Source organism: Oryzias melastigma, linkage group LG6, assembly GCF_002922805.2.
Source record: "Oryzias melastigma strain HK-1 linkage group LG6, ASM292280v2, whole genome shotgun sequence".
Lineage (NCBI taxonomy): Eukaryota > Metazoa > Chordata > Actinopteri > Beloniformes > Adrianichthyidae > Oryzias > Oryzias melastigma.
This window is the reverse complement of record NC_050517.1, coordinates 4,743,075-4,755,524: the sequence shown is the minus strand read 5'-3', so window position 1 is coordinate 4,755,524 and position 12,450 is coordinate 4,743,075. Positions and strand designations below refer to the sequence as shown.

Genomic DNA, 12,450 nt, shown 5'->3' with positions numbered 1-12,450 from the left:
ATAGCAGCTAAATAATAACTAGATAACAGGCTTTTCCTGTGGTAATATGTTGTTTTGCAATATTGTTGAAGGTTTTTCCTCTTAATTCCATAACTTTTAGCAGAAGAAACTGAAGTTTGTTAAGCAAAAATGTTACTTAAATTGCAGATGTTTTCTGCTTAAAAGTATGCAAAAATTGATGTAGCTTAAACTTAAAGTTGCAAAAGTCTTTCCCGTGCATTTACTTAATTGCAGGAAAAAAATCCAAGTTGCAGAAAAGTTATTAGCTTGCAAAAATAAACTTCAGGTTGCAGAAAAACTATAGCTTGCAAAAAAAAGCAAAATTCAAGCATAAATACCAGAAAAAGAGTTTTTAAAAAGACAAAAAAGATACTGAAAGTGAATTGATAAATTAGCAACAAGAAAAAAAGAAATGAATGATACTTACAGGTCAAAGAATTTTACTTAGAAATTTGTACAAGAGAAGGGATGTTTGAATAAGTGAAACATTTAATATGTTTAAGCATAAAATGTTTGAAAAAATAAATAGCAAAAACATTTCCAAAAAGCTTTTAATTACAACAGATCAAGCCTTCCCTGTGTATTTTATGGCAAAAGTTGCAGCAACTTTGTTGAATTGCAGAAAAGTTACAGAGAAAATGGCAGAAGAGAGCAAAGTGCAGAAATTAGATTAAGTATACAGAAGATACAGATGACCAAAAAGTGAAAGATGAATAAGAATGCAAAGAAGAAAAAAATAATACATATAAGAACAATCGTTTGATTGCAATGAAGTAATAAAACTATCAAGCTGTTGTTTTTCCCTTTGTTTTCTGGAATGTTGTGGCCGTACATGTATTAGCATTACCCACACAACAGCACAGCAGCAGAGTACTGTAGTAGTGCTTTAATGACTCTGAGGAAAACAGTACAATGCATAAAAACAATGACAAACTAATATGTGTGTAATGGAAAAGGTCCCTCTTCTACAATCTATGTAAACAATGCAGCTTCTATATTACAAGGATTTGAGTAAAGCTGACAACCATTTTGTTATCATTCAAAAACAGCACATTTCACAGGACAGAATATATTTGACACTGATTTAAACTTGACCAAGAGTCAGTGGCAGTTCTAATCTATTCAGAGAACAATCACAAGCTGACATGAGTTTAGAAGAAATAACGGGATGAATTTCCTGCTCCCTTGAAGCTTCCAGGCGCCTTTTGTGGCTCGAAAGACTAAAAGTACGACACTTTCTTATATAATAATTAACAGTGTTTTGGAGAACTCCGGCTAAAGTTAAAACAAAGACATTTATGAATATGTTTGTTTTATGTACAACTGCTGACTATACAAAGTAGGTTTAAAGTAGTGGAAGGAAAGGATCTAAGGACACTTAGATCTGACAGCTATGAACTGTCTCAAAGCGATAAAGGTTTACAAGATCGCTTTAGCCGAACTAAACCTTAAAGAAAGATTCCAGACTTGTAATAGTTATCCTAGGAATCCTTTGCATAAACTTCAAAACTATTCTAAGCTGCATAACTGATGTTCAGGTGGTGGGTATGCCCTGGAAAAAACATGTGAGTGAGTGTACGACGATCCTGAATTCTTCAAGAAATCAACAGACCTGTAGACTTCAGAGGATTTGCCCTTTTTGAAGGTGAGAGGGGTCTAATGTCTACAAAATGCCCGACAAGGCACGCATAGTACTGGAGGAGCACAAAAAAACACAAAAAAAAAACTCTCAGCGGGGACCAAAGACTCCATTATTGTAAGGCAGAATCTAAATTCTTCCCCCACCCCTACAGCAGGTATCAAAGTCAAGGCCCGGGGGCCGGATCCGGCCCTCCGTGTAATTCTATCCGGAACCCCAGATCATTTTATTTTATTGTTATTAATGACCCGATGTTATCTTGCACTCATTTCTAACTTACATAGTTTTGACCAAATATATTTTTATGGAGAGTAAAATAATGAAAGTTATTTAAGGTTTAAATTGATTTATTCTGGAATAATATTCCTGTCTTTTTATTATTCATAATTATGTTAAAAAGTTACGGTTTTAAAGTTTTTAAATTGTCATTCTGTTAGCTTCTTGGACTATTTTGCCATTCACTAAGATTTTTAGGGTATTTTGGAGTTTAGCTAATATTTCAGCAACATGCTAGCTGTTTTGGCTAATTCTAGCTTTTTTTTTGTTTGTTTGTTTTTTAGGCTTTTTTGGAGGTTGGCTAAATACTCACTCACTACCTGTTTTGGCTAATTTAGGCATTTTTCAGGGTTTTTTTAGAATATTTTTAAGTTTAGCTATTTTTTCAGGTGTTTTGGCTAACTCAAGTTTTTTTTTAGTATTTTTAAGTTAATTTGGCATTTAGCTAGTATTTTGTCTGGCTATCACCTTCAGCGTTTTTAGCTATTAGCTTAAGTGTTTTTAGCTATCAATTTCAGCATCTTCAGCTATCAGCACTAGCATCTTCAGCAGACAAGTTCATCTTACAGCATTCACACTAGCATTATCACAGGTAATGTTATATATCTAGTTCATAATTATGATAAAAAGTTACAGTTTTAAAGTTTTAAAAATGTAGTTTTAGAGTGTTCAATAAATGTTTATCCTGTTTGACCTAAGGTGTGTTTTGGATTTTGGCCACCTGTGCGATTGAGTTTGACACCCCTGCCCAACACCTTCTACCTACCCCTTCATTTAGCCCGCCAGACGGAGACCTTGGACATTACTAACCCTCTATGACATCATCAATAGTTGCCGGTGTACCTGTCAGAGCTCAGAAAATACATAACAAAATTGGTTTTATAATTTTAAAAAGTCATGTTGAACCAAAAAGTCATTACTTAAATTTAATTCTGTGCTTCAGTGCACACCCACAAGAACAAATGTTTCTCCTCACCCTACCGCTGGAAGAATACAAAGTCCCTACGCCTTACCCTTAAAAAAAAAAAAAATCAAGTGCGAAATTCACTACAACCTCAAATACCCCAACAAATGGAAGGGTAGGGAGAAGCCGCAGGGGTAAGGGGAGAATTTGGATTCGGCCTAAGTGAGCTCTAGTAATGACAATAAATAAAGAATTGATGTGTTACTTTGTTAATTGTGTTCATAAAGAGCTCAACAGTAAGAAGCTATACTTGTTGACAGACAGAAAATATTTCTGTGTGGATTTCATGCTGTAAGAACCTGACGCTCATTTCTCCACCATGATCTCCAGCCCATTCACCAGCTCTGGGACAAAACCCCAAAAAATAAGACAAAAGAACAATATGTGTTGCTCCACTACAAAAATGCTCTAGATGAGAGATCAGAGGTTTTAAACTTTTCAAAGAAAGAACAATTTCATTAGAAAAATAAGTTACAGGTTTGTACATAAGCCAGTTTAGATCATGGCAGACCTTGAGATATTCCTGTGGTATAGTATGATCATTGACTGTATGTGAAAACTGGACTGAGCAAGTATGGCGTCAAACATTTCCAATGTAGAACCACATTCTTTTGTTGAGGGATCTGATTGGTCAGTCTACAACTTGAGTAACTTGAGCTACAGAATAAATATAATTTGAAAAGATTTGGGTTATCAAAACATTTTTAACAGAAAAGTATCAGATCAAGAATGCTTATTTTGACACATAGAATGACTGAGTAACAGCTGTTTACTTCTCTATAGAATCTATGGGATTTTGGCATCATGGAGCCAGCAGGTACTTCCTGTTTGAGGAGGAGTCATTCAGTCCAGTTCTCAAATACAGTCAATGATTATGATGAATGTGCATAGTTTGACACAACTGATGGTACGTGAGACATCAAGATGAAAATGTGAGAAAAAGTGTTACTGTCCCTTTAAATCAGCTCCAAATGACCCAACTCCTTCTGTGTGTCCTCCCTGCGGTCACAGTTCACTGTCAGGACTGCTTTTATGGGGTCAAATCAGGATCAGCTTAAATCGAATATCAGAGTTGAAACTAAACTGAGGACTGAAAGTGAAGATTCAGAAAAGCAAAAAAAAAAAAGTGAAAATTTCAAAACAGCAGCTGTTACTAATGGATAAATTATTTTTCAATTGATAATTGTTACATTTAGATTTTGTATTCAAGTTTTCAGGGTTTATTTTCAAAATTTATTTCAAATTTTCTTTTTTCAAATTTTCCCTAACATTTTTTCAAATTTTTCACTTTTTTTTTTTTATTTTGAAGATTTATTTCAAGTTTTATGGGATTTTTTCATATTTTCAAAACATTGTTTTTTTTTTTAAGTTCACTTTTTTTTTAAATTTACCATGTATTGTTTTCAAGTTTTCAAAACTTATTTCAATTAAAATCTGTATTTTTCCAGTTTTCTTTTTTTTCAAATTTTCAAAATGTTTTCTTCAAATTTTCTTTTTTTTTTTTTTATTAACGTCTATATTGTAAATGTTCAATTTTTTTCAGTAACAATATCAATTCTTTTTTTCTGTATTTTTTTTTTTTTTCAAATTTTTCCCAAAAATGTTTTAAATTGTCTTTGTTTTATTTTCAAGATTTCATTCAAGTTTTCAGTTTTAGCGGCTGGGTGGCTCAGTGGGCTAGGTGAAGGGCTGACACGCAGAAGCCCTGGGTTCGATACCCAGGGTTGTCCACTGATCCCCACCCAGATTGGGTCCTTAGGCAAGACCCTTGATACTGCTGCCTAACTGGGTCCCTGTGCCCCTCAAGTACAGGGTTGTGTCAGGAAGGGCATCCGGCGTAAAAACTCTGACAAATCACTGATGAGAAACAGTGGGTGCTGTTACGCTGTGGTGACCCCTAAAGGGATAAGGTGAAGAAGAAGGTTTTCTTTCAATTTTTTTTTTATTTTTATTTTTTTTTTATTTACAATGTCTTGTTTTCAAATTTTCAATTTTTTTTCAGTTACGATGTCTATTTTTCAAGGTTTCAATCTGTTTTTTCGTTCACTTGAAGCTGATCCTGATTTGACCCTATAGGCTATTTGTTCTATCAAAGTGGTTGACGGTAACAGTAAACACCAAATTTTAGATGTAGAGGGGGGAATCCAAAGCTGCGCACGCCTGGTTCTGGCGGACCACAGTTAAGCCGAGCTTTGGTGATGGGATAGCGGACGCTTCCATCAGCTAACCAGCCTGCGTCACAGCGGTCCAACCCCGCCAGCTTCCACGCAGCATAGAGATGACCCACTTTGGCAATTTGACTTCCATCCCTAACACAGGCCTGGACTGCTTGAGTGAAGTTGAGCTTCTTCTGACCTTTTAAGAAGTAGACATTCCCTAGAGCAGAACAGAACAGTCAGTGAAGGGGTTAAAAGCGCTACCGTGACGTGCTCACACTCACCCTTCGTAGACGCAGAGAAGCAGAAAGCGTCGTAAAGGTTAAGAAGACGATGTCGTCGACCGTAGCTGCGCAGACCAGGAGCCAGGTCCTCTCCTCCGCAGCCGTGGCGCGGCACCGTGATGGGATACTGCGCTGTGCCGTCTGACAACCATCCTGCGTTGCACCAGTCAAGGCCGTCCTCCCAGGCTGAGAAAAGCTGCTCCACTGTAGCCAGAGTGGCCTCCTGATCCTGACATGCTTGATGGGCCGCAAAGAAATTAAAGTGGTAACGTCCTTTCTTGGAGTAGTAGGGGAACACCACACCTGGGAACAGAATACGAAGATTTAAATGTCATTTAATAATCAATAAATAGGATTTTTCTGGATAGTAAGACGAGAGTCCATATGCCTTCAGTTGCTAAAGTTCTCCAAATGTGTTTCAGCTTTAACCCTAGATATACAATACATAAAAGATATATATATCTTTTTATGATATTTATATCTTTTAGTGCAAAAATATGAGATATATATATCTATATATATATATAGATATATATATACAGTGGTGGACAAAAGTGTTGGTACCCCTCTGTTAAAGAAGGACAAACCCACAATTCTCACTGAAATCACTTGAAACTTACAAAAGTAACAATAAATAAAAAAATTGAAAATGAAACAATCAAAATCAGCCTTCAATTTTGAATTGTTGATCAACATAATTATTTAAAAAAACAAACTAATGAAACAGGCCTGGACAAAAATGATGGTACCTCAATAAAAGATTGAAAACTATTTGACCAGAGTGACATGATTAACTCAGGTGTGTCCTTTAATTGACATCACAGGTGTTTTATTTATTGTTACTTTTGTAAGTTCTGAGTGATTTCAGAGAGAATTGTGGGTTTGTCCTTCTTTAACAGAGGGGTGTGAACAATTTTGTCCACCACTGTATATATATATATATATATATATATATATATATATATATATATATATATTATTGTAGAACTGCTAAGTTCCACGAAGCATACATTTTTTCCTAAAAAAAAAGGCTACATATTAATTTGCGATTAATCGCGAGTTAACCATGGACAATGCGATTATCGCGATTAAAAAATTTTAATCGCCTGACAGCTCTAATATATATATAATATACACACAACTCTTTTATATATATATATATATATATATATATATATATATATATATATAAAAAAAAATAAAAATTACAGTAAACCAAAGAACATAAACACTGGAGCGTCGGTATGAAGAGGTTAATGTATTTGATTCTTAGGGAGCAGACATCATTTGACCAGTTTGTGCCGCTTTTGTCAGATTTGTTGTACTGTTGTATAGTTTTTATTAAAACATGACAGATGTTTTCCTTTTAAAATGCTGTGTTGTGAATTATTTACACAAATCTTTTAATCAAACCTTCCAGAAAAAGTATGTTTAGATTTTTTTTTTGTTTATAAGGCCCAAAAATGTGTGCATTCTGTTGGGCAAAGATACACTTCTATTTCACAAAATCCCAAAAGGATGCAATCAAAAATTAAAAAAAACGTACTTGCAATATATTTCTAATAGATTGTGTAGTTTGTTGCAGGATGTGGTAGAGCGTCTCACCCTTCAGCTCCAGCTCCACAGTCACACTTTCATCCTCGAGGCCGTCAATCACCTCGCAGCGATAGCGTCCGGTGTCGTTGAGCTGGAGCTCATTGATGACTAGAGACATATCCCCCGGAGCTGAGCGCCGCAGTCGCACACGGCCCCGGAAGCTGCCATAGCTGCGATGACGGTTGCCCATGGCGACCATCACGTCGGTTTCCGTGGTGAAGGCATCAGGAGAAACGGCTGTTGTGATGGCAGGCAGCCAGGACCATTTGACACGGGTCCTGCGCGGCGCGGTCAGCTCCGGCTCGTAACGGTACTTACAGGGGAGAGTGATGCTGCTGCCCCTGGTGCCCAACACGGAAGACTGAGGCGATTCCACAAGGAGCCGGATCCCATTGAAGTAGACTTCAGGAGGAAGAAAACAACACATTAGCAGTGAGTAAATTACTTACACTGATAATCCTAAAGTAAGTTACTGATATTTTTAACTTGTGTCCTCTGACTGAAAACCAATCCGATGTTTAAATGTTGGTGATGTACTGTGCCAAAAAAACATGACATTTTGTTGGACATAGTTTCTGCAGAGCGGCAGGAACTTGTTAGAAATTAACCTCTGAGTAAGCCTTTCTGCACTTCCCGTCATCCCTCTGTTTACACCCTCTCCTACAAGCTTATAGTCCCTCACACACCAAGGCAACGAAAAAACGGCGAGCAAAATTTGAGCCATCTAGCCTTATGCCTGGTTCACACTAGACACGGAGGAACGGAGGTCGCTTCCATTCGGCGCCCTTGTTAACCTATGGTGTGATTCACACCAAGCGCAGAGCGCTGTGTGCGAGCCGCGAGCGATATGCATCAATTCTGGCAGGAAGTTACATCAAGATACATGGGGAAAAAAAATTATTTTCTAAATATAACAAATTTTCCACAGTAAAACACAGAGATTGACAAATGTGATCATGTTTCTGTCTGTGAACAGACTGTAGAGACGAAGATAAACATACAATCACAGCACACACAAAAAACAGAAACACATTGGTTGTGTCTGAATTCCCTCCATAATCCCAAACTACTAGGGGTGTAACGGATCACAAAACTCACGGTTCGGATCGTGTCATGGTTCGGATCATTTTTCGGATCAGTAAAAAGTAAAAAAAAAACTGCAAAAACCAAAAGAAAAGCCTAAAATTAATTTTTGGAAAAGCTTCAAAACAAATATTTAATAATATTAGCTCATTGAGGCCTATTTATTAAAACTAAACATCTTTAAACTTTGAACACAAACAGAACGCTAAAACATGTCCTTTCTGATTACATTTACATGTAATAGAGTGCTTAAACATAGTTTGGAAAATACCAAATCTATCTGGAGTACCCCTTTAAATGCTGATGTCCAAAATAAATCATAAATAAATGAGTTAAAACTAAATTAAAATTTTTTTTGGTATTAATTGTTTTACACAAACTAACTCTTGGGAACATTTACATATTTTACACACCGTATTTTCCAGACTATAAGTCGCTCCGAATTATAAGTCGTGGGAGCCAAAAAATGCGTCATGAAGAAGAAAAAAAAAACATATATAAGTCGCTATGGAGTATAAGTCGCACTTTTAAGAGAAAAGTCCGCCAATCTATATATATTAAAAAAAAATGCGACTTATGGTCTGAAAATACGGTAATTGCTATCCATAATAGATGGCGCTGCCATGCCCTCTTTTCTTGGGGATTTATGATCCCTTTCGCTTGCCATACAATTGTCCTCTGACTGGACGCATTCCTGTTACGGAGCAGCGGTTTTGTCCTGAGCGGAACAGCTGTACCTATGACTGATCTTAACTGGGACATTCTCTGAACCCAGAACGGAGACGTGTACCGATGCTTTTATTCGGCTCTTAAAATCAAATGAACCTGATATTTCACCAATCGCGTCTTCCATGATGAAGTCGAGAAAAGTTTGTGAACTTGAAGCTCCTCCACGGAGCGGAATTTAGAGTCCAGTGACTCTAAGTTCAGGTTCGAACTCTAAATTTGTTGAACCTGCTTCTTGAAACGGGCCCCTGATAATCTAATCATTGTCCTCATGGATGTTATGATGTTTTTCTCATTTGCATCAAGACATTTTTATTATTGTTTTTATTTTTCTCTTCCTGGGCTAATGCGGGACAACAAGCCATCAAACTGGGTTATAAACAGACAGAAGAGCAGCTAAAACTGTCATTTAGATGCAGCTCCTGCAGGCTAGAAGGTAACGATCGCCGTAAGAAAAAGACAAAAAACTGCTGTCCTGAACCCAGAATGGAGAGATGATTATAGAGGCTTTTGTGGAGTTCTTTAAAATAAATAACTTAACCTCTCAACATCATCGTATCTTCTGTGTATTTTAAACGAGATAAACAGCCAAAGCCTCCATCATGTAGCGATGAGGCTAAAAACTTCACACAGCTTCTCCATGGGAGTGTCTCGTTTATGAACACATTTTTGGACAAGCATGGAGCATTAAATTAGACGCACATCAAAAGATTCAGTGAACTCGAATTTGACGCATGAATCTCATTTGATGTCAAATGCAACGTTACGTCAGGCTTGTTGAATTTGTTCATAAATGTTGGACTATTCTCTTAAAAGTGCGACTTATACTCCAGAGCGACTTATATATGTTTTTTTCTTCTTCATTATGCAATTTTTGGCTACTGCGACTTATACTCCGGAGCGACTTATAGTCCGGAAAATACGGTACTAAAAAACTATATAGTGCGGGATTATACAGCGCCCTGGATTTTAAAGGTAATTCAGACACAATGCTCACTACTTTTCTTTCGTTTTTCTAAACGCCGGATATGATGTCACTGATTTCACAAAGTGAGAATCGAACAAATACGAACATTTCACAACGTTTATTTATGAGTCCACTGTGTTCTGATGGTAGAAGAAAAGTAGTGAGCGTCGTGTCCAAATTGCCTTTAAAATCCAGGGCACTATTTAGTTTTATAGTAGTTAGGGGTTAGGATTTCAGACACTACCAGAGCTGACATCAGAGCTGCACAAAATGAGGAAAACTTGTGATGTGTGATATTATTGATCACTACTGTGACAATATTTGACTAGCAAGACATGACAAATGGCAAAACAAAAACAAAAAAAACAACTAATACATCTCTTCCATTTCACTGCAACTTTTTATTAAAATAAAAGTCAACAAAAATTATGCTGCAAGTTATCTCAATAGGAGAAGGGTAAGAATCATAGCCAGTATATATTATTTACTGGACATAGCAAGTATTGAAGTCCCCCATAGGAAATCCATTACCTTCAGGGCAGAGCCTTCGCCGTCACTTCCTGATACGTCTAACGCCATACTACAACCAATTGCCACCACTAAACAGCGGTTAGTTAGTCTGAGTCGGTCAGAGTCACGGTTTTAGAGGAACTATTGTCAACCAATCATTAGTGAGCTTGTTCCAGCTTGTTAAAAGTCCACACCCCTCCCACGGATCGCGGCTCGGAGGAATCTGTCAGTCAAACATTGGAGGGGAAAATGTGGATGGTTTATTTAAAAATTACATTTAAACACGTTTTTTTTGTTTCTTAAGTGTTCGACAGCAACAAGCCTTTTCAACCCCATTTTGTTGTTTGCTACTGATTCACAACTATCTGAATAAAGAAATACTCAGGACATTTTTTCGACTTAATTTTCTTTATAAATGCCTTCCATCATGAGAAAAATGTCACATGAAAATCTTAAAAACACAATTTTCACAATAAGGAAGCAGAAATGTTTTTGTTCACTGATGCAGGTTAAAAGAAAAAGCACATCTAATGAAAGAGTTCAGCTTTAATGACTATTTTCAGATAAAGTTCTCCTCCATTAACCCACGTGCAAAATCAAAGTCACCTACTCTCTCCGTTGCCGTTCCCGTTGCTAATGTCCTGGTAGTGAAAGCCATTGTTGTACCCATAGAAGCGGCTCCGGCCCCCGGGAAGCAGGAGGTACACCCAAACGACCACTAGAGGGCAGTGTAGGCTCAGCATGACTCTGGGGACAAATGAATTCAAACAATCCATTTTACTCAGCATCAAAAGCACAAACACTGAGTACAAGAGCATGAAACACGTTCACATTTCATTGTGTGCAATCAGATCGATCAAATAAATGAGAATTCGACCAAAATTAACGAAACACCTGTTCATGTTTTCAGGTGTATCGTGCTCGGAAATCTGCGTCTGCATTTTTCCCGATTTTTAAGGCTAAGTAAATCTCTTTAATGGGAAAACTAAACACTATATGCTTCTCTTTGATACATGACGTAAAAATAAAGACTTTTTACACTTCTAATTGAATAAGTTATCTTAGGACTAATGAAAGCATTGTAGTTTGTTCATTTTCCTTCCTTTATATTAGTCAACCTTCACCAGAACACTGAAAGAGACGTTTCTGCAAAGCAATGTTTCATGTGAAAAGATCTGAATATCTACAAAAATAATGTTCCGTCTGATAAAGTAGTCCCGGCTGCACCTATACCCCCAAACTTCACTCATTTCAGCCGAAACGCCGTTTTAAAATTGCTTCGGAAAAATAAATAAACAAATAAAACGGTCTATTTAAAAGAAGAAAATGGGTAAGCTTTCGGTTAAGCTGTGGTATTAAGAAACCCCGCCAGAGAAAGACAAACGTTTTCCAGAATCCCTCACAGATGAGCAGCAGTCCGTCCCGCGCGCCTCCGCTCAGATGGATCCTCATCTTCTGTTGTCTGTTCACAGACAGGCTCCCGGACGGGGGAGCGCGCTGACGTCACGAGCGCAGGCATCCTCTCACGTTCAGAAGGGGCTTCAGCTTCCAGGAGCCCGGAGTCACGCCGGGACACGCAGCAGATCCACCAACACCGACAATGACAATTTATGTGATGCTTTAACCCAGCGGTGTCAAACTCAATCACACAGAGGGGCCAAAATCCAAAACACACCGTAGATCACAGGCCGAACTGGATAAACATTTATTGAACACATTAAAAATAAAACTTTAAAACTGTAACTTTTTATCATAATTATGAACTAGATATATAGCATTACCTGTGATGATGCTAGTGTGAATGCTGTGAGCTGAATTTGGTCGCTGAAGATGTTAGTGCTGATAGCTGAATATGCTGAAATTGATGGCTGAATATGCTGAAGCAGATAGCTGAAAACGCTGAAGTTGATTGCTGAAGATGCTGAAGCTGATAGCTGAAAATGCTGAAATTGACAGCTTAAAGTTGATAGTTGAAACTGCTAAAGCTGACAGCTGAAAAAACTGAAGGTGATAGCTGAAGATGCTGGAATTGATAGCTGAAATCACTGAAGCTAATAGCTGAACACGCTGAAACTAATAGCAAGCTAAAATATGTACTAAATGCCAAATTAAACAAAAATTACTTATGTTAGCAAAAACCGCTGGCATGTAGATGAAAAAATAGCTCAACCTTAAAATATCCTAAAAAACTGAAAAAAAGCCTAAATTAGCCAAAACAGCAAGCTTGTGGCTGAAATATTAGCTAAACT

At 37.2% G+C, this 12,450-nt stretch overlaps 1 protein-coding gene across 1 annotated transcript; it reads right to left on the bottom strand.

The window, feature by feature from the left end:
- Window positions 1–4,831: 4,831 nt before the first annotated feature.
- hapln3 (hyaluronan and proteoglycan link protein 3) lies at window positions 4,832–11,788 on the bottom strand. The gene is made up of 5 exons (XM_024281086.2): window positions 11,605–11,788; window positions 10,812–10,948; window positions 6,925–7,317; window positions 5,320–5,622; window positions 4,832–5,255 (listed from the first exon to the last, which is right to left on the bottom strand). Exons 1-5 carry the CDS (start codon window positions 11,718–11,720, stop codon window positions 4,969–4,971), a joined length of 1,236 nt encoding a protein of 411 aa, XP_024136854.2. The 5' UTR covers window positions 11,721–11,788; the 3' UTR covers window positions 4,832–4,968.
- Window positions 11,789–12,450: the final 662 nt, after the last annotated feature.

Bases quoted from the DNA above. Each gene is read 5' to 3' on its own strand.
- hapln3 (XM_024281086.2), bottom strand. From the start codon at position 11,720: ATGCCTGCGCTCGTGACGTCAGCGCGCTCCCCCGTCCGGGAGCCTGTC. The intron at 7,318-10,811 runs GTAGGTGACTTT...TTCCTCCTGAAG, and splicing joins CGGGAACGGCAACGGAGAGA to TCTACTTCAATGGGATCCGG. The intron at 5,256-5,319 runs GTGAGTGTGAGC...GTTCTGCTCTAG, and splicing joins CTTCTCTGCGTCTACGAAGG to GGAATGTCTACTTCTTAAAA.